The 23,013-nt window shown below is 37.2% G+C and overlaps 1 protein-coding gene across 1 annotated transcript in view; it reads left to right on the forward strand.

Moving 5' to 3' along the window:
* Positions 1-23,013, forward strand: part of ZFAND4 (zinc finger AN1-type containing 4) — a 79,293-nt gene that overhangs the window by 43,008 nt on the left and 13,272 nt on the right. The window contains exon 6 of the mRNA XM_035024033.1: positions 7,860-8,007. Within this exon, the coding sequence (XP_034879924.1) occupies positions 7,860-8,007 (148 nt within the window). The remainder of the gene's footprint in view (positions 1-7,859; positions 8,008-23,013) is intronic.

The following is a 23,013-nucleotide window of genomic DNA, read 5'->3' on the forward strand; positions in this document are numbered from 1 at the left end:
GCAGATAAATCTCTTTACCTTTCTGGTCTTGTTTTCCTACTCTGTAAAAGGAAGAGGAATTGTTAAATTGATTCTAAACTCAGAAGGAAACAACTTTAAAGGTACTTAGCTAGGCAATAGAACCATTAGGAAATAAGACAAGGTCATCTGTAAGTTTCTGTATACTCTGTCTTACTTGGATTCTTTATTGACTTTTGCTTTAAGCCACTAAACCCTCAATGAACTTTTTAGCCAGTCTGTACACTAGTACTGGCTTACAAAGATGATTGTCCCTCCCTTTATGGAGCGTGCAATCTGCTCTAACTAGTACCTATAATATATTCTTGCCAATTGTTATAAAAAGACATCAACATCTCTGGAAAACCAGATAAGAAGGCCTTCATTTTGCCTGAAAGGTGGAGAGTTAGGGACAAACTCTGAGAAGAAGGGACCTTAAAAGGGGAGTAGGAGTTTTCCAAGCAGACCAAGGAAGGAAAGGTATTACAGGTAACTAAATTTAATCAGGTTAGTTGTGGGGTTTTTTGGTATAAGTTATTTATATAATGGTATAAGTTCTTTATATATTTTGGATACTAACCCCTCATTGTTTATATCATTTGCAAATATCTTCTCCCATTCAGTAGGTTGCCTTTTCATTTTGTCGAAGGTTTCCTTTGCTGTACAAAAGGTTTTTTTTTTTTTTTTTAAGACTTTTCATTTATTTATATGACACAGAAAGAGAAATAGAGAGAGAGCACAAGCAGGGGGAGCAGCAGGCAGGCAGAGGGAGAGGGAAAAGCAGGCTCCCCGTGGAGCAAGGAGCCCAATGTGGGGCTTGATCCCAGGACCCTGGGATCATGACCTGAGCCGAAGGCAGATGCTTAACCGACTGAGCCACCCAGGTGCCCCTGTACAAAAGCTTTTTATTTTAAAATAGTATAGTCCCAATAGTTTATTTTTGCTTTTGTTTCCCTTGCCAGAGGAGACATATTTAGAAAAATTTTGCTAAGGGAGATAACAAAGAAATTACTGCCTGTGTTTTCTTCTAGGAGTTTTATGGTTTCAGGTCTCACATTTAGGTCTTTAACTCATTTTGAGTTTATTTTTGTGTATAGTATAAGAAAGTAGTCTAGTTTAATTATTTTTTGCATGTAGCTGTCTAATTTTTCTAGCATCACTTATTAAAGAGACTGTCTTTTCCCCTGTTGTACATTTTTGCCTCCTTTGTTGTAGATTCCTTGACCATATAAGCATGGGTTTACTTCTGGGCTCTGTTCTAGTCCATTGATCTATGTGTCTATTTCTGTGTTGGTACCATACTGTTTTGATTATTATAGCTTTGTAATATATCTTGAAATCTGAGACTGTGATACCTCCAGCTTTGTTCTTCTTTCTCAAGATTGCTTTGGCTATTTGGGGGTCCTTTGGTGGTACAAGTGACTAAATTCAATCCCACAATATATAAAGCTAGTAGAAAAAATTGTAGAAAAAATAACTTGTAGTCTGGAGAACAGTTTCTGTGGCTCAGGAGTCTAGTCACAGTTTAGCTGGGTGCTCTGCTCAGGGTCTCCCAAAGCTGCAGTTGAGGTGTTGGCAAAGATGCGCTCTTATATGAAGGCTTGATAGAATCTACTTCCAAGCTCATTCATGTTGTTGGCATAATTCATTTCCTGGCAGTTGTATGACTGAGGACCCTGGGTTTTTTTCTGGCTTTTTCCTAGAGGCTGCCCTCAGCTCCCTTTTGATTAACTCAAAATCAAGTGATTTGGGGCCTAAATTACATCTGAAAAATCACTTTTACCATATTGTGGTGACTAGAAACAAGTCCTAGGTCATTTTTACACTCAAGTGTAGGGGAGTGTACAGGATATGAGCACTAGGGATCGGGAATCATGGGGATTTCTTTAGATTCTGCCCACCACAAGTTATGTGGAAGAAGGATTAGACTCATTTTTTGAGAGCTGACTATGGCAAATGGGTGTTGACTGTTGACTCTAACTTATTACGACCTGGTTACTACAAAGTGTAATAGTAACCATATAGTAACTACAACCATGTAGGCCAGAGGTAGAGAAGAGGGTGTAATCAGGGCTGCAGCCTTAATCCAGAGCCTCTTACTTGGACCATGAATAGAATTTTTTCATACCAGTCTCCCCATGTGCTAGCTCATTGTTGTTTTGGTTTCCTTCCTTCGAACATCCTCTTTTGGTTCCCTTTTCCTAGAGAAAATCTAAGTTCCTTAGCTTTGCTTGTAAGGCCCTTTACAACCTGTCATTGTCCATTTTTGAGCTCTCCTTCATTATGCCATGTTTTTGTACATCTTTTACCCTTTGCTTGAAATGTCATTTTCTTCTTTTACCTCAATTTCTCCTCAGCCAGCTTCTATTTAAGACATAGCCCAAGTGTTGCGGAGGATTTCAATTAAAATTGTATTGTTCCTCTCAAGGTATTTATTTTTAACTTTTCTCTTCCTTTCTTTTCACCTACCAGAATTGGACAAGGGATAGGGGTGGGTGAGAAAGGAGAGTAGAAAACTTTTTCTGGCCATACCTTGAATGACATTTATCTTGACTGTTGTAGGAGAGGCTTTCTTACTCTGTAATAGGGGGCAGCAAAATTTTTTTGGAAAGGGCCAAATAGTAAGTATTTTAGGATTTTCAGGCCAAGAGATAAAATCAAAGGTCCTGTGTTGGTACTTACATAACAAGAGAGAAGAATTTCCACACAATTTTTACTGTCAAAATTCCAAAATATAATAATAATAATTGAGGGGCACCTGGTGGCTCATTTGGTTAAGCACCCAACTCTTGATTTGGGCTCAGGTCATGATCTCAGCATTTTGAGATTGAGCCCCATGTTGGGCTCCAGGCTGGGTGTGGAGCCTGCTTAAGAGTCTCTCTCTCCCTCTCTCCACCTCTCGTGTGCGTGCGCGCGGGTGCAGGTTTACACGCACTCTCTCTTAAAAAAATTTAAAAAATAATAATTGAGGACTTGTGTGTGTGTGTGTATAATTTGGATCCACGAAAGAGGAGAATTGAATGCTTTTTGGGGGGTAATATTTTACTTGAGGTTGCAAGCTAGTGTTGCCTATCAAATTTGCAAAATCAGTTGCAAAAGTTCATCTGTTAGTATGGATCTGTAATGAGATTTTATGTATTTTATCTTTGAAAGTTTTTTTTCACACAGATGTTGCCATGTACTGATACCAGTCCATAAGCATATGATTTTAATTGAACATATTCATTGCTTGGAAGGCATTTATAGAATTCTGTTACAGTGTCCTCTTGCCATTTGCCTTTAACATGGCATTACATTGCATATTAATCACATCAGGATAGGTGGAGCTCCTCAATTGCACATTTAAATAGATTTTGAAATATGGAAATTTCCTTTAACTTGCTACAAGGTATGAAAACACTGCTGGGAATTTAGAAAATATGCCCCTGTAAATTTGTGTGGGAATGTTCTTGCTTTTTAACTTTTGAAAGCATGCTATTGCATGTTATTCAAAGTAATATTGGTGTCATCACAATGACATTACTGCAGTATAAGTTTCTCATAGGAGCACTGTTTTGCCTTATAATTTTAGGTAGAATTCAGTAAGAAACATTAAGTCCACAGCAAAAGCTAATTTTCAAAGGCATTCAGGTGAAGGTGTTTCTTCTTGTTGAGAAAAATTCAATGTTAGCCCTGAGCTTTAAAGAATCATAATAAAACTATTATAGTCAAGACATTGAACTGACAGCTAAGTCCATGAACCAAAAAAGTTTACTGTTGACACTACTGGTTTAAGAATACATGATAAGGGCGCCTGGGTGGCTCAGTTGGTTAAGCAACTGCCTTCGGCTCAGGTCATGATCCTGGAGTCCCTGGATCGAGTCCCACATTGGGCTCCCTGCTCGGCGGGGAGTCTGCTTCTCCCTCTGACCCTCCCCCCTCTCATGTGCTCTCTCTCAAATAAATAAATAAAATCTTAAAAAAAAAAAGAATACATGATAAATTCAAATATTTACCCCTGAATACCTACTGATGAATAATACAGTGAGTAACCATAGCCTTTTAACACCTTAGGTTTTCATTAGCTTTGTAAATTTGTCCAACTTGTTTTTTTTTCTGTTCCACACATATTTTTACTCTATCACTTGTAGGAGATTTCACTTCAAGTTTACTGAATTAGTGTTTTAGCAACTCTTGAAAATCTTCTTACCTGTAGTTGTTTCATGCAGACTATTCATAGGGGCTTCATTCTTCACTAACTTCAAAGTTGGTATTGATGCCTTGATAAACAAAAACAACTGAACGGTACCAATAACTTATGTCGAGTCATCAAAAGCCAAGGAACAGAACTCCAAATCATTGCCTTATTGTGTAGTTGACTATTGTTGTTGCTTCCACTGTTACCAATTCTTCAAGAAATTGTTCTTGCCAAAGGGGTAGTCTTCATTTAAACAAGTTTATTTTCTCTGGACACATTTCTTCAATTGCTGTGATCAAGCATAGTTTAATTAATCCAACTCGTGCTCTAGGGAGGCAAACAGATTTTCTTACTAGCTAGTAAATTAGCCCCTCAGAAACTTATTTTGGTTGCAGTTTCATTTTCGTTTTTTCTTTTTGTGAAGAAATTCTACTTTGATGACATGCCATTTTAAATTTTTGCAGTTTTTCTGACACTTTCTTGCAAGTTGGGAACAGTGTGATGAGTTCTTAGTCTGGTAGTGTCCAAATAAGTGGTTTTTCTTTAGCACAGCCACAGCGTCATTGCATAATGAACACAATACTTTGCCATGTGATCGCACGTAATTGACGGTGAAACAGTCCACTCTCTACTGTGCCTTAAACCTGCGGCATTCGAAGTTCACGCTCTTGTTCTGACACGTTAGGAGTGTGTGTGTGTGTCAGTGTCGTGATGTGATGATACACATGGCACTCAAAATGCTGTGGAATTGTGATTGTGCCAGTGTGCTTTGTAGTGTGCCAAGCCCAAGTGCAGAGCGGTGAGACGGCCACATACGATTCTAATGTGGCTGCTCAGCTCTACCATTGCAGTGCCGAAGCCACCACCTGTAACACGTGATCCAGTGAGGGTGGCAGTGTTCAATCAAACTTTTTATTTATGGACACAAATATGAATTGGATATAATTTAACATTATGAAATATTATTTTGATTTTTTTCAACTATTTAGAAGTGTCAAAACCATTCTTGTGGACCACACAAAAGTAAGTGGTAGAATGAACTTGGCCTGTGGCCATAGTTTACCAACTCATGCTCTAGGGAGGAAACAGGGAGAATGGGTGCTAATTTAACTCATTCTGGTACAAAATCTAATACCAGTCATTTTTAGTCTTAAATCTTTATAGTTAATCATGCCACCTTACTGCTGGTTTAAGTGGGAAGCAATAAAAGGAGGCAATGCAAGACAATTTTAATTAAATGGTAACTTGTCTGTGGAAGTCACGTAAGTACTTGGCTTCTGGATGAACAATATTCATGTTGCAGTAAATATTCATTTGCCCATCTTTTGTTCTTTAATCACATTATTAGATTAAAAGATTTAGAAAAAGTTAAATACAGCATTCAAGAAAATATCTAGAAACTTAAGAAAATATTTAGAACATTTAAATATGAAAAAAGATATTTATGGATTAAGTTTATAAATTACTACGTTATCCTAGTCTAATTACATTTTTCCATTTTGAAAAAAATTGTTTTTTAACTGATCTCCTAAATCTGTTCTGTGAGAGAAAACACAGTAATGTGGTTCTTTGAAAAAAATTAGGTGGATTTAAAAGCATGTTTTTACCCTCAAAAATACATCTGTTGAAATAGTTATCATGATTGTACTTTAAAAAATACACATATGTACATACACGTGTGCATGCAAGCACATGCACACAGACATACTGTTTTCCATGGGAAAACATTAAAGGGCCAGTTTTTTATGACAAGAAAGTTGAGTCAGAAACCTCTTTCGGTATTCAGTATGGGTATGTAAAGTTAAAATAACCATAGGATGTATGAGAGAAGTACTTAAAATACTGCAAGGTGACCAAGGATAGAATATACTAGAGTCATTCCTTTCAACTCCAAGGGTGAAGTGGCAAAAGTCTCCACTCATCCCTCCTTTTCAGGTACAAGAGCCCTCACATACTGTAAGTTCTATCACTTATTTGGGTTCACAGGCATAATGCAGTAAAGTCTGTTGTTTGATGCCTGAGGGAGCAACAGGAAATAGTATAAAGAGTAGACTTTGGAGGCAGGGGATTTGAATCTTAAGTCCACCATTTACAGGTTTAGTAAAACCTCTCTCAACTCCGTCTCTTCATTTATAAAATGAGATATAATATCACCTTACATAGTTTTTATGAGGATTAGAAATAGCATGTAAAAAGTATCTGGCAGAGTAGCATTCAGTAAATGATAGCAATATTAATTTAGTGTTGTTCCCATTGTGTCAATTTTCATATCGTGGTAGGCATCTACAGTAGGTACAAGTGATGGTCACAAGTCAAACACGAGGGACTAAACTGCTTATGGAGACATATTTCCGCTGTCATTCCTTCTGATGCCCGTACCTGCTATGCACATAGTTCATCTGTGATTTCAAAATGTCATCATTTTCACCATGTAGAGTTTTAAGAATGGGGCTATCCATTATGTGCTTTGCCTTTGTGTGGTGGTAGTATGTGCTTCAGAAGTGGTATGGAATATGCCCTTCTTATTTAAGGTTATCCTAAATTATTTCCATTTCTTACAACCATATAGAACAGGAACTTTTGTTAACCCTCATACATTAGCAGCGATACATACTTTAGTTTTTCTGTAAGTAAATCAGACGTGGTGATCAATACTTATTCTTAGTCTGCTCTATTTAAAATCTTAGTCATTCTACAGATATGCTGAACTTGTGTTTATCCTAAACATTTACCATTGTAATTTTACTGTTACTGAAAAAGCTGAGTGAAATTTCACTAATGTTTATGTTTAGTTCAACATTTATTGGCTATGCACCAAGCACTGTGCCAGGCACTGAGACTAAGAAGATGAATAAGGCCTAATATCTGCTTTCATCTTGCTTACATATGGGGGGAGTGAGAAGGAAAGATAGACATATAAGTATAAATATGAGGATAGTGGGATAAGTGCCAGTATATTATGCCGTCAAAGAGAAGGGGAAGGGTCTCCAAATAATAATTATGTTAAGGTATGAATAAATGTCATGGTGACTGATCAGTAATTCAGATGTTTTACATGTATAATAATTTGTGACATGACTTGACTGGGGTTTCTTTTTTCATTTTAAAATACACGCTGTTCTAGGTGGTTATGCTTCCAAACGCTGAAAAAAATCTTGTTATTCTTATTTTTTCATTGTTCTTTAAGAACAGATAATGTTCTAATGACACCTGTGTGAGTTCTTTTTTAGTGAAAATCCTCTCAGGATGAATAAAAATCTGGACTTCTGTGTCAATTTCTTTTTCATTACGGTTAAATGGAATTCTGATCAGCCTGTGGTCTAGGTTTCGCAATTATCAGCCTTGGCTGATAAAATGAAATCAGTGCATTTTTGTGAAGATGGATTTTGCTTCTGTGGGAGTGAGGTAGTAGGTGCCATTAAGACCTTCACTTGTGGTATATTGACTTCAGAAAAGCTTAGCTGTGCTAGATATGTCAGTCATGCTAGATCATGGTATTTATCCATATTTATTTTTTTCTTCTAAGAAGTATATTTTTTGAAATACATTTGCCTTGAATTTACATTGACAAGATTTATTCTTTTACCATTAGCAGCATCTGTATAGTTTCTATTGCACATAAGTATTTTTAGTCATTGAGCAGGTATCAGAAACATCTCAGTAGTAATTATTGCTTTCTTTGCAGTGGTGGGTCTGTGTATAATTTGTATACGGATGAAGATGAAGAAATTGAGCCTTCTCCTTCTGGGCAACAGATAATTGAAAATTCAATAACTATGAATAAGATGAAGCTGCTGAAGGCTAAGATGGAGAACATGAATCTCAGCAAAAAGGTGAAGCTGTTGGCATTTGGCCAGGCTTTTCTCTAGTTTGTCCCTGCAGGGCTCACAGCATTGAGGTCTGTTGATAATTGTGAAAATGAATTATTTATAAAATATTGTTCATTTCAAGTTTCTGGCCTCAGTTATTTATTGAGGTATTAACAGTGATGAATTGTTTTTTTAGGCCACCAATACATCTACTGTGATATATTGCACTTAAAATAATTCACTGTTTTTTTTTTTTAATTTCATAGCTCTAGTGCTAAGAGGATAATAAAAAATAGTCTAATCTTAATCTTGCAATAGTTACTTTTTAAAATGCTCTGTTAATGTTTGCTTTTTATAGATACTGCCTCTATTTGGGCTTTGATAAGGAATATTCCTATGTTTAGCTTTACTAGATATTGTCAGTTTTCCAAAGTAATTCCAAAGTAATTGAACCAGTTTACATTCAACTGTCCAGTAGTGAATGAGAGAGGGTTTTCACACAGTCTTACCAGCATTTGGTATGATCCTTCTTATTTATTTTTGTCATTCTGGTTGATGTGTAGTTGCCTCACATTGTGGTTTTAATTTGTATTCCTCTGACTGATGAGGTTGAGCACCTTTCCCATGTTTATTGGGTATTTGGATATCCCTTTTTGTAAAATGCCTGTTCATATCTCTTGGGCATTTTTCTGTTCAGTGGTATGTTTTTTCCTTATTGATTTTTTTTGATCTTTATGTATTCTGGATATAAATCCTTTGTCATACACACACACATATCACTACTCTGTTATTTTGCTTTTCACTCTCTTAATAACTAATCCCCTTTTCTTTCTTGAAATATAATATATACATATAATAAGGTTCACAGATCTTTAATGTACAGCTTGATGAATTTTTACATTTATATACACTCATGTAGGTACAACCCAGATTAAAATAGGACCAGGTTTCCTTATAACCTTTCCCTACTCCCAGAAATAACTACTATTTTTACACTTGTCACCATAAATTAGTTTTGCCAGTTGTTGAACTTTGTATAAATATCCTTTTTTTTTTTTTTTTTTTTTGGTCTGGTTTCTTTTGCCCAACAACATAGTTTTGTAAATCATCCATGTTGTGGGTATCAGTTCATTCTTTTTTCTGCTATGTACTATTCTATTGTATGACTATTCTTCAGTTTGTTTCTCTCCTTTTGATAGGTTGGATTTGTAGTTTGTAGTGTTTGGCTTTCATCAGTAAAGATGCTTTCAACATTCTTATACATGTTTTTGGTGGACGTATGCGCTCTTTTCTTTGGGGCATAAGCCTAGGAAGGTACTTGTCATAGGGTAGGTTTATATGTAGCTTTAGTCACTACGCCAATTTTGCAAGAGCTCTGTAATTGTTCCTTTCTCATTTAGATTTACAATCCATCTAAAAAAAACTTTTTAAAAAATGTAATGTGAAGTAGGGTAAAGATAATTTCTTCCAGGTGGAGAACAGTTGACCTAGCTCTATTGAAAAAATTTTTCTCCACAATCTAAATGTTTAGGCGTCTAATAACAGAACTTCAAAATATACAAAGCAAAAGCTTCAAAGAGAAATCAGCAAACCCAGTTATTTTAGAAGAATTCTACATTCACACTCTCAAAAAATTGATAGAAAAGCTAGCGAATCAGAAAGGATCTAAGAAGACTTGAATAACACTATCAACCTACTTGTTCTGATTGATATTTACAGAATGCTCCACCTAAAAACAGCAGAATGTACATTCTTGTTAAGTGCACACAGAACATTTACTAAGATAAACCATATTGTTTGCTATCAAACAAGTCCCGATAAATTTGAAAAGATTGAAATCATACAAAAAGCCTCTCTTATTATAATGGGATAAAGTTAGGAATCCATAACAGATATTTGGAAAGTCCAATATTTTGGAAATAACACAATTCTAAGTAGTCGATGGGTCGAATAAATCCATAGAAATTAAAAATCATTTTGCATGGAGCAAAAATATTCTGATAATGTGAATTACTTTTTTTAATATGAAATCATTCTTACATTCTTAGAATGAACCACTGTTGGTTGTGACGAATCTTCCTTTTTATATCTTTATGTTTCATTTGCTAACACTGTATTTAGGACTTTTATCAGGGAAATTGGTCTCTGATTTTTTCTAACATACAGCAAAATTGAAAGAATTTTAGAGTGAACACCCATTTATCTTATCACCTAGATTTTATAATTTTTTAAATTGTTTTTAGTTGTAAAATATACATAAAATTTAGTATCTTAATCATTTTTAAGTTTACATGTTGTTCAGTAATGTTAAGTACATTCATACTATTGCACAGTCTTTAGAACTTTTTCATCATGCAAAGTGAAACTCTGTACTCATTAAACAATTCCCTATTTCCCTGCTCCCCCTGCAGTTCCTGGCAACCACAATTCTGCTCTCTGTTTCTATAAACTTGACTCTCTAGATACCTTGTATAAAGTGGAATCATACAGTTTTGTTTTTTTGTTTTTGTTTTTGTTTTGTGGATGACTTACTTCGTTTAGCCATGTCCTCAGAATTCATCCATGTTATAGAATATGTCATAATTTCCATATTTTTAAGGTTGAGTAATATTCCATTTTGTGTGTGTGTGTGTATAACATTTTATTTACCCATGCATCTGTCGATGGAGACTCTACCTCTTGGCTGTTGTGAAGAATGCTGCTATCAACATGGGTATATAAATATCTCTTTGAGAGCAATCCTTTGGATATATACCCAGAATTTCAAGATCATATGGTAATTCTATTGTTAATTTTTTGAAGAATTGCCATATTGTTTTCTTTTTTTGTAAAGATTTTATTTATTTGACAGAGACACAGCAAGAGAGGGAACACAAGCAGGGGGAGTGGGAGAGGGGGAAGCAGGCTTCCTGCCGAGCAGGGAGCCCGATGCGGGGCTCGATCCCAGGACCCTGGGACCATGACCTGAGCCGAAGGCAGACGCTTAACGACTGAGCCATCCAGGCACCCTGCCATGTTGTTTTCTACAGCAGTTGTATGTACCATCTTACAATCTACTGGTGATACACAAAGTTTCCAATTTTTCCACATCCTCACCAACACTTGCTATTTTGTTATTTTTTAAACAGTAGTCATCCTCATTGGTGTGAGGTGATATCTCACTGCAGGTTTGATTTGTATTTTTCTAAAGGTTAGTGATGTTGAGCATCTTTTCATGTGCTAGTTGACCACTTGTATATCTTCTTTAGAGAAATGTCTATTCAAGTCTTTGGCCAATTTTTGAATTCGGTTATTTTTTGTTGTTGTTGAGGTTTAAGAGTTCTTTAGAAATATATTCTGGATACTGAATTCTTAGGAGGTATGTGATTTGCAAATATTTTCTCCTATAGGTTGCCTTTTTACTCTGACAGTAGTGTCCTTTGATACACCAAAATTTCAAATTTCTATGTAGTCCATTTTATCTGTTTTTACTTTTGTTGCCCATACTTTTTTGATTTCGTATCCAAAAAATCATTGCCAAATCCAATGTCATGAAGCTTTTCCTTCTGTTTTCTCCTAAAAGTTTTATAATTTTAGGTCTTACATTTAGATCTTTGGTACATTTTAGGTTAATTTTTGTATGTGGTGTAAGGTAAGACTCCCAACTTCATTCTTTTGAATATGGATATCCAATTTTCCCTCTTCCACTTGTTGAAGAAACAGTCTTTTCCCCATTGGGTGGTCTTGATACTTTGTTGAAAGTCATTTGACCACATATGTGAGGGTTTATTTCTGGGCTGTCTACTCTATTCCATTGGTCCATATGTCTGTCTTTATGCCAGTACCACACCTTTATTTTTTTATTGAAATATAATTGACATACAATATATCCTATTAATTTTAGGTGTACATCATAGTGACTCATTATTTTTATATATTATGAAATGATCCCCAGAATAAGTCTAGTTACCATCTGTCAATACACAAAGTTATTACAATATTATTAACTGTATTTCCTTTGCTGTACATTACATCACCATGACTTATTTCTTTTAGAACTAGAAGTTTGTGCCTCTTAATCCTCTTCATCTGTTTTGTCCCGCCCCCGACCCCTCATTCTGGTAACCAGCAGTTTGTTTCCTGTATCTATGAGTTTGTCTCCATTTGTTTTTGTTTGTTTTGTTTTTTTCATTCCATGTGTATGTGAAATCATATGGTATTTGTCTTTGTCTGACTTATTCCGCTTAACATAATACCTTCAAGGTCTATACGTGTTGTCGCAAATGACAAGATTTTATTCTTTTTTTTGGCTAATATTTCATTGTGTATATATACCACATCTTTATCCATCTATCAGTGGACACTTAGGTTTCTTCCATATCTTAGCTATTATAAATAATGTGACACTGAACATAGGAGCACACATAATCTCTTTCAATTGGTGTTTCTCTTTTCTTCAAGTCAATGCCCAGAAGTAGAATTTTGATATATTGTACGGTAATTCTGTTTTTAATTTTTTTTAAAGATTTTATTTTCTTGAAAGAGAACATGAGTGGAGGGAGGGAGGGGCAGAGGAAGAGGGAGAGAGAATCCTCAAACAGCCCCCCTGCTGAGTGTAGAACCCAATGGGGGGCTTGATTCTAGGACCCTGAGATCATGACCTGAGCCAAAATCAAGAGTCAGACACTTAACGACTGAGTTACACAGGCTCCCCTATTTTTAAGTTTTTGAGGAACCTCCATACTGTTTTCCAGAGTGGCTGTACCAACTGGCATTCCTACCAAATGTATGAGGGTTCCTTTTTCTCTGTATCCTTGCTAATACTTGTTGTTTTAATTTTTCTGGTAATAGCCAATTTGACAGATGTGAAGTGATAGCTCACTGTAGCTTGGATTTGCATTTCCCCAATAATTAGTGATATTGAACATCTTCTCATGTGCCTATTGGCCATCTGTATATCTTTGGAAAAATGTCTATTCAAGTCCTCTGCCTAAGTTTTAATCTGGTTGGTTGGTGGTTGTCCGATATTAAGTTGTGTAAGTTCTTTACATATTTTGGATATTAACCCCTTATCAGATATATGATTTGCAAATATCTTTCCCCATTCAGTAGGTTGCCATTTTGTTTTGTTGTTGCTTTCCTTCACTGTGCAAAAGTTTTTTTAGTTTGATGTAATCCCATTTGTTTACTTTAGCTTTTGTTGCCCTTGCCTAAGGAGACTGGCCCCCCAAAATATTACTAAGACCATCGTCAAAGAGCTTATTGGCTATGTTTTCTTCTAGGAGTTTTATAGTTTCAGGTCGTATATTCAAGTCTTTAATCCATATTGGATTTATTTATTTATTTTTAAAGATTTTATTTATTGTCAGAGAGAGAGAGAGAAAGAGAGAACACAAGCAGGGGGAGAAGCAGGCTCCTCACCCAGCAAGGAGCCCGGTGTGGGACTCGATCCCAGGACCCTGGGATCATGACTGAGCTGAAGGCAGACACTTAACTGACTGAGCCACCCAGGCATCCCCATTTTGAATTTATTTTTGTATATGGTAAAGGTACTGGTTTCTTTTCATTCTTTTGAGTACCACACTCTTTTGATTACTGTTGCTTTGAAATAAGTTTGAAATCAGGAGGTAAGAAACCTACAATTTTGTTCTTCTTTGTTAAGATTGTTTTGGCTGGGGGCGCCTGGTACAGGTGCCTGGTACAGGTACACCCCTTGCTGGTGTTCCCTCTGTCGCTGTGTCTCTCTCTTTCGAATAAATAAATAAAATCTTTAAAAAAAAAAAATACCCATCACAAGGCTAGCCCATCCCCCCACCCTCCTCCCCTCTAAAACCCTCAGTTTGTTTCTCAGAGTCCATAGTCTCTCATGGTTCATCTCTCCCTCCGATTCCCCCCCCCCTTCATATTTCCCTTCCTTCTCCTAATGTCCTCCATGCTATTCCTTATGTTCCACAAATAAGTGAAACCATATGATAACTGAACTTCTCTGCTTGACTTATTTCACTTAGCATAATCTCCTGCAGTCCCAACCATGTTGATGTAAAAGTTGGGTATTCATCCTTTCTGATGGCTGAGCAATATTCTATTGTATATATGGACCACATCTTCTTTATCCATTCATCTGTTGAAGGGCATCTTGGCTCTTTCCACAGTTTGGCTGTTGCGGACATTGCTGCTGTGAACATTGGGGTGCATATGGCCCTTCTTTTCACTATATCTGTATCTTTGGGGTAAATACCCAGTAGTGCAATTGCTAGGTCATAGGGTAGCTCTATTTTTTAATTTTTGAGGCACCTCTACACTGTTTTCCAAAGTGGCTGTACCAACTTGCATTCCCACCAACAGTGTAAGAGGGTTCCCCTCTCTCCACAACCTCTCCAACATTTGTTGTTTCTTGCCTTGTCAATTTTTGCCATTCTAACTGATTTTGATTTTGATTTCCCTGATGGCTAATGATGATGAACATTTTTTCCTGTGTCTGTTAGCCATTTGTATGTCTTCTTTGGAGAAGTGTCTGTTCGTGTCTTCTGCCCATTTTTTCACTTGATTATTTGTTTTTTTGGGTGTTGAGTTTGAGAAGTTCTTTATAGATCTTGGATACCAGCCCTTTATCTGTAGTGTCATTTGCAAATATCTTCTCCTGTTCTGTGGGTTGCCTCTTTGTTTTGTTGACTGTTTCCTTTGCTGTGCAGAAGCTTTTTATCTTTTTTAAAAAAATTTTATTTATTTATTTGACACAGATAGAGACCTAGTGAGAGAGGGAACACAAGCAGGGAGAGTGGGAGAGGGAGAAGCAGGCCTCCCGCGGAGCAGGGAGCCCGATGCAGGGCTCGATCCCAGGATCCCAGGATCATGACCTGAGCTGAAGGCAGACGCTTAATGACTGAGCCACCCAGGCACCCCAGAAGCTTTTTATCTTGATGAAGTCCCAGAAGTTCATTTTTGCTTTTGTTTCACTAGCCTTTGGAGATGTATCTTGAAAGAAGTTGCTGTGGCCGATGTCACAGAGGTTACTGCCTATGTTCTCCTCTATGATTTTGATGAATTCCTGTCTCACATTGAGGTCTTTCATCCACTTTGAGTTTATCTTTGTGTATGGTGTTAGAGAATGGTCGAGTTTCATTCTTCTGTATATAGCTGTCCAATTTTCCCAGTACCATTTATTGAAGAGACTCTGTTCCTTCCACTGCACTTTTTCCTGCTTTGGCGAAGATTATTTGACCATAGAGTTGAGGATCCATATCTGGGCTCTCTATTCTGTTCCATTGGTCTATATGTCTGTTTTTGTGCCAGTACCATACTGTCTTGGTGATCACAGCTTTGTAATATAGCTTGAAATCTGGCAACGTGATGCCCCCAGCTTTGTTTTTCAACATTTCCTTGGTGATTCGGGGTCTTTTCTGATCCATACAAATTTTAGGGTTGTTTGTTCCAGCACTTTGAAAAATGTCATTGGAATTTTGATTGGGATGGCACTGAAGGTATAGATTGCTGTGGGTAGCATAAACATTTTAACTATGTTTATTCTTCCGATCCACGAACATGGAATGTTTTTCCATTTTTTTGCATCATCTTCAATTTCTTTCATGAGTGTTCTGTAGTTCCTAGAGTATAGATCCTTTACCTCTTTGGTTAGGTTTATTCCGAGGTATCTTATGGTTTTTGGTTCTGTTGTAAATGGAATCGTTTCTCTAATTTCTCTTTCTACAGTTGCATTGTTAGTGTATAAGAAAGCAACTGATTTCTGTGCATTTTGTATCCTGCCACATTACTGAATTGCTGGATGAGTTCTAGTAATTTGGGGGTGGAGTCTTTTGGATTTTCCGCATAAAGTATCATGTCATCTGCGAAGAGAGAGTGAGCTTGACTTCTTCTTTGCCAGTTTGAATACCTTTGATTTCTTTTTGTTGTTTGATTGCTGTTGCTAGGACTTCTAGTACTATGTTGAACAACAGTGGCAAAAGTGGGCATCCTGGATGTGTTCCTGATCTTAGGGAAAAGGCTCTCAGCTTTTCCTCATTGAAGATGAAATTCACTGTGGGTTTTTCATAGATGGGTTTTATGAACTTGAGGAATGTTTGCTCTATTGCTATACTCTGACGAATTTTAATCAGGAAAGGATGCTGTATTTTGTCAAATGCTTTTTCTGCATCAATTGAGCGGACCATATGGTTCTTCTCTGTCCTCTTATTAATGTGTTCTATCACATTAGACTGTGGATTGAACAGTGCACTCTTTTTTTTTTGGGAGGTTTTTGATAACTGCGTCAACCTCGTTACTGGTTATTGGCCTATTCGGCTTGTCAGTTTCTTCCTGTTTCAGTCTTGGGAGTTTATAGATTTCCAGGAAGACATCCATTTCATCCAGGTTGCTCAGTTTATTGGCATATAGTTGTTGATAATAATTTCTAATAATTGTTTCTATTTCCTTGGTGTTAGTCGTGATCTCTCCCCTTTCATTCATAATTTTATTAATTTGGGTCCTTTCTCTTTTCTTTTGGATAAGTCTGGCCAGTGGTTTATCGATCTTATTAATTCTTTCAAAGAACCAGCTTCTAGTTTCATTGATCTGATCTATTGTGTTTCTGGTTTCTAATTCATTGATCTCTGCTCTAATCTTAATTATTTCCCTTCTAATGCATGGCTTAGGCATCATTTGTTGCTTTTTCTCTAGTTCTTTAAGGTGTAGAGTTAGTTGGTGAATTCGGGATTTTTCTATTTTTTTGAGTGAGGCTTGGATGGCTATGTATTTCCCCCTTAGGACTGCCTTTGCAGTATCCCGTAGGTTTTGGACCAATGTGTTTTCATTCTTATTGGTTTCCGTGAATTGTTTAAGTTCTTCTTTGATTTCCTGGTTGACCCAAACATTCTTGAGCAGAGTGGTCTTTAGCTTCCAAGTGTTTGAATTTCTTCCAGATTTTTTCTTGTGATTGAGTTCCAGTTTTTTTTTTTTTTTTTGAAAGATTTTATTTATTTATTTGAGACAGAGAGAATGAGAGACAGAGAGCATGAGAGGGAGGAGGGTCAGAGGGAGAAGCAGACTCCCTGCCGAGCAGGGAGCCCGATGCGGGACTCGATCCTGGGACTCCAGGATCATGACCTGAGCCAAAGGCAGTCGCTTAACCAACTGAGCCACCCAGGTGCCCTGAGTTCCAGTTTTAAAGCATTATGGTCTGAGAATATGCAGGGAATAATCTCAGTCTTTTGGTATCAGTTGAGACCTGATTTGTGACCCGGTATGTGATCTATTCTGGAGAAAGTTCCATGTGTGCTCAAGAAGAATGAGTATTCTGTTGTTTTAGGGTGGAATGTTCTGTATATATCTATGAGGTCCAGCTGGTCCAGTATGTCATTCAAAGCTCTTGTTTCCTTGTTGATTTTCTGCTTAGATGATCTGTCCATTGCTGAGAGTGGAGTATTGAGGTCTCCTACAATTAACGTATTGTTATCAATATGACTATTTTGGTTAACAGTTGGCCTATGTAGGTGGCTGCGCCCATGTTGGGGGCGTAGATATTTACAATTATTAGATATTCTTGTTGGATAGACCCTTTAAGAATGATATAGTGTCCTTCTGTGTCTCTAACTACAATCTTTAGTTTAAAATCTAATTTGATATAAGAATTGCTACCCCAGCTTTCTTTTGAGGTCCGCTGGCATGGAAGATGGATCTCCATCCCTTCACTTTCAGTCTGGATGTATCTTTATGTTCAAAATGAGTCTCTTGTAGGCAGCATATGGATGGGTCCTGTCTTTTTATCCAATCTGCAGTGCTGTGCCATTTAATGGGAGCGTTTAGGCCATTCACGTTGAGAGTGATTATTGAAAGATACGAATTTATTGTCATCATGTTGCCTGTGAAGACCTTGTTTTTACAGATTGTCCCTGTAAATTTCTGTTGTAGATCACTCTTGGGGTCTTTCTCCTTTTATAGAACCCCCCTTAATATTCTTGCAGGGTCGGCTTAGTGATCACACATTCTTTCAGTTTCTGCCTGTCTTGGAAGCTCGGCATCTCTCCATCCATTCTAAATTACAGCCTTGCTGGATAAAGTATTCTTGGCTGCATGTTCTTCTCATTTAGTACCCTGAATATGTCTTGCCAGCCCTTCCTGGCTTGCCAGGTCTCTGTGGATAGGTCTGACGTTGTTCTGATGTTCCTCCCTCTGTACGTAAGGAATCTCTTCCCCCTAACTGCCCTTAAGATGGTTTCCTTGGTTCTAAGATTTGCAAGTTTTACTATTACATGCCAGAGCATTGGCCTGTTTTCCTTGATCTTGGGAGGGGTCCTCTGTGCCTCTAGGACACGAATGTTTGTTTCATTCCCCAGATTAGGGAAGTTCTCAGCTACAATTTGCTCAAATATATCTTCTAGTCCTCTCTCTCTCCACTCTCTCTGGGATTCCAATAATTCTGACATTGGAACGTTTCATAGTGTCACTTATTTCTGTGATTCTATTCTCATGGATTCTGTATTGTTTTTCCCTGGCCTCCTCTTTTCCCTTTTTTTTATTAATTGTTCTTCCAGGTCACTAATTTGTTCTTCTGCCTTGCTTATCCTAACTGTTAGATTATCTAGATTAGATTGGATCTCATTGATAGCATTTTTAAGTTCTGCCAATTCAGCTTTCATTTCTGCCCTTAGAGATTCTATGTTGCCATTAATTGATTTCTCCATTCTAGCTATTGTCTTCACAATTGCTAGCCTGAATTCCATCTCTGACATCTTGGTTATATCTGAATCCATTTGTACATCTGAGGCATAAGTCATAGTCTCTGAGTCTTTCCTTTTTTTGGGGTTCCTCCTCCTAGTCATTCTGTTGAGGAGTAGTTGAGGGAATGTATAGAATCCAAATTATTGACCACAACCCAAGCAAGATGCACCTATTTTATAGGGACCTTAGGGTTGCTGGCCTCTTCTTTTCCCAGCCTGTCTTCTTGGGGAGGGGCCTGCCACGCTGTCAGTCAGGCAACCCTGTTTGGGCAGAGTTGCCCTGCCCCCTGTGGCAGGGATGGGCTCAGTGAAAACCAGTTTTTTGGGGCTTTTCTTCTGGTGGCTTTTCCTGGTGGCTTTCCCTGTCTTTTCTGAGAGTCAGAGCAGAACAGAACATTTCCAACCCTCTGCCTCAGAGCAGAGAGATCGCAGTCTGTTCTTCAGTGAGCTCTCCAGGCCACACTCTCCATTTCTGTCTGTGCTGCTATAAACTGCAGTGTCCTGGGTTGTGCGCCCCTCCGCAGCGCTCCTAGGCCTTGCCTCCAGGTTGGGGCACATCTCTGCCCTTTGTGCTTCTAAAACCGCCAGCTGCCCCCAGTTGGCATGTGCTGCCCACCGCTCGGGTTTCAGTCTGGGGGGCTGCCCTAATGTCCTTTCCCCGCCACCACTGGTCTGTGAGTCTGTGCCCCGTCCCCGTCACTGGACGCTATCGCTCACATGCGGTGTAGGATCCCCACGGCCAGGTTCCCTCCCCCTTCTGTTTATCCTCCGATATCTGCCTGTGGAATCACGGCTCCCCGCTTTGGACCTCGAAACCAACTGCCTGCAGTATTCTGTTTGTAGAGATCTAGATCTATCATCTTACATCTCAGGCTGATTTCGTGGGTGTTCAGAGTGGTCTGGTAGATATACAGCTCAATTCTGGGGACCAGTTGGAATAGGGTCCCTTACTCCTCATCTTTTCAAAATCCCCCTTTATATTACTTTTGACTCATGGCTTATTTAGAAGTGGCCTCCTTAGTTTCCAAACATGTGGAATATTTATACCTTTTTGTTATTGATTTGTAGTTTAATTTCACTGTGGTCAGAGAACATACTCTTAATGATTTCAAGCCTTTGGAATTAATTAAGGTTTGATTTGTGACAAAGCATATTGGTAAATGCTACTTGTCACTTGAAAAGGCTGTGTAATGAATCACTATATGTAATATTCTGTATGTATTAGTTAGATCAAGTTTATTGTGTTGTTCAGATCTTTTGTATCCTTTCTGATTTTTTTTGTAGGGGGTCTGTTTTCTGTCCATTTTTGAGAGAGTGTTTATTTAAAAAGTCTCCCTATTTTGTTACAGATTTGTGTTTCTCCTTTTAGAAGTTTATTTTTATTTTACATTTTTTAAAAAGATATTATTTATTTATTTGACAGAGAGACACAGTGAGAGAGGGAACACAAGTTGGGGAGAGGGAGAAGCAGACTTCCCACTGAGCAGGGAGCCTGATGTGGGGCTGATCCCAGGAACTCAGGATCATGACCTGAGCTGAAGGCAGACGCTTAACGACTGAGCCACCCAGGCACCCCTATTTTATATATTTTGAAATTGTCATTTGATCTAATACAGATTTGTGTGATATCTAAGGAATTGTAGTATCTGTCTTGTAGTTTAACATTTGTACTATTATAAAATGTTTTTCTTTATCTCTAGTAATGCACTTGTCCTAAAATCTACTTTGTCTACTATTAACATAGCTATGCTAGCTTTCTTTTGCTTTGTGTTTCTATTGTATATTCTTTCTATCCTTTTACTTTCAATCTCTTTATGTCCCTATATTTAGGATTTGTCTCTTCTAACTGGTATATTGTTGGCTTTATTATTTTATTTTATTTTTTAATTGAAATATAATTGACACACAATGTGTTATCTTTTAAATCTAAACTGACAAACTTAAGTCTTTTATTTTACTTAAATTTAGTGTAATTACTGATATATTTGGATTTTTATCATCTTTGTTTTCTGTTTAACCAGCTGTTTTATGTTGCTTTTTCTCTCCTTCTTGCCCTTTTTTGGATTAGTCTATTTTTCCCTTATTTGGTTTTTGTTTTGCATTACTTTGTTGGTTATGCATCCTTATGCTGGTTTTTCAGGCAATTACCCTGGAGATTATAATGTGCATCCTTAACTACTAAAGTCCAATAAAAATGATGTTTACCACTTTCCTGTTAATGAAAGAATTCTAGAACTCTAACCCCACTTATATATCCAAACATCTTTTGTGTCATTGTTGTCATACATTTTAATTTTATGAAATTTTTGAACCTCTCCAATTGTTTTATATTGCCAATATTTTTATATTTACCCACATATTAACCTTTCTGTTGCTCTTTATTCTTTTCTGCAATTATGTGCTTTCCTTCAGGGATTATTTTCCTTCTATCTGAATCATTTCTTTTAGTATTTCTTTTCATTTAGGGTTTCTAACAATGGATTCTTTCAGCATTCGTCAGAAAACCTATTTATTTTACCTTTTGTATTTTGAAAAATGTTCAGTCTTTCAGAAATGTTATAGGACTAGTACTAGTTATAGGACTAGTACTAGTAATGTTATAGGACTAGTACAGTGGACACCCATATACATGTATATGGGTGTCCACTGTACCTTGACTCACCAATTAACATTTTTACATGTTTGCTTTCTCTCCTTGTTTTTTCACCTGATCCGTTTGGGAGTTAGTTGCAGATATCATTTACCTCTAAATACTTCATTTTGCATTTACCTCTTAAGAACAAGGGTCTTCTCCTGCATAACCACAATTCAGTTATCATACACATGATTTATCATTGATACACATTCTGTCAGCTATATTCATATTTCTCTATGTCCCAGTAATGTACTTGATTTTATTTTGTTTTGATTTTTGCTATTTTCAATCTGGGATCCAATCAAGAATCATGCATTGCATCTAGTTGTAATGTTTTCTTGGTCTCCTTTTATACAGAACTGTTTCTAGCTATGAAAGTCTAGATGGCATCTTCTTCCATTATGAGGCTAGTTCATCTACATTGAAAATCTGTTGTTTAGTGTAGCCACCTTCATTAAATATTCTAGTTAGATCTTCTGGAGAACTGGCTGCAGCTTTTACATCACCACTGTGGCTTCACCTTGCACTTTTATGTTATGGAGACAGCTTCTTCTTTAAACCTCTGCTAATTTCAGACTTTTCTTCTGCAGCTTCCTTACCTCTCAACCATCATAGAATTGAAGAGAGTTAGGGCCTTGCTCTGGATTAGGCTTTGGCTTAAGGGAATGTTGTGGCTGGTTTGATCTTCCATCCAGACTACTAAAGCTTTCTCCCGTTTCTACAATAAGGCTGTTTCACTTTTCTTATCATTTGTGAGTTCACTGGAATAGCACTTTTCATTTCCTTTAAGAACTTTTTCTTTACATTTACAACCTGGCTATTTGGTGCAAGAGGTCTAGCTTTCAGCCCGTTTCAGCTTTTGACATACCTTCATCCTTAAGCTTAATCATTTCTAGCTTTTGATTCAAAGTGAGAGATGCACGACTATTTCTTTCACTTGAACACTTAAAGGCTATTGTAGGTCCAATTTCAGTATTGTTGTTTCTCAGGGAATAGGGAGGCCCAAGGAGAGGAAGAGAGTCGGGGGGATGGTCTGTTGGTGGAGCAGTCAGAACACATACAACATTTATCAATAAAGTTTGCCATCTTATATGGGTGGGGTTCATGACACCCTAAAACAATTACAGTAACATCCAAGATCACTGACCACATATCACCATAGTAAATATAATAACGAAAAAGTTTGAAATATCGTGAGAATCCTCAAAATGTGATGCAGAGACATAAAGTGAGCAAATGCTGTTGGAAAAATGGCTTTGATAGACTTCCTTGATGCAGGGTTGCCACAAACCTTCAATTTGTAAAGAATACAGTATCTGTGAAGTTCATTAAAGCCAGGTATAATAAAATGAGGTATGCCTATAATTTTTATTTAACCAAAGGAATATTAACAGTTGTGTGTAGACAAAAGTGAGGATTTTGTATGGGAAAGTAAGTTTCTTATTTCAAGAGCACCTTCTTTTCTTGGTATAGTGAAATGCAGTTTTTTAAATCAATAATACTCTTTCATTGGAAGGTTGGGTTGTTGTGTTTTCTGATTTGGTGACTCCCTTTTGTGTCAGTGGATCCTTACTTTTATTTTCTTGCTGCCTTCTTTACCTTCACTATCAAGTCTCAATGGAGAACTTTCAGTTCACCCCTTCTTCCCCCAGAAGTCGTGTCTTCTTGAAGCTATCTCCTTAGGTCCTGAACAGTTTCAAGTCA

The sequence above is a fragment of the Mirounga leonina genome, unplaced genomic scaffold (genome assembly GCF_011800145.1).
Source record: "Mirounga leonina isolate KUSES-001 unplaced genomic scaffold, KU_Mleo_1.0 Mir_114, whole genome shotgun sequence".
Taxonomy (NCBI): domain Eukaryota; kingdom Metazoa; phylum Chordata; class Mammalia; order Carnivora; family Phocidae; genus Mirounga; species Mirounga leonina.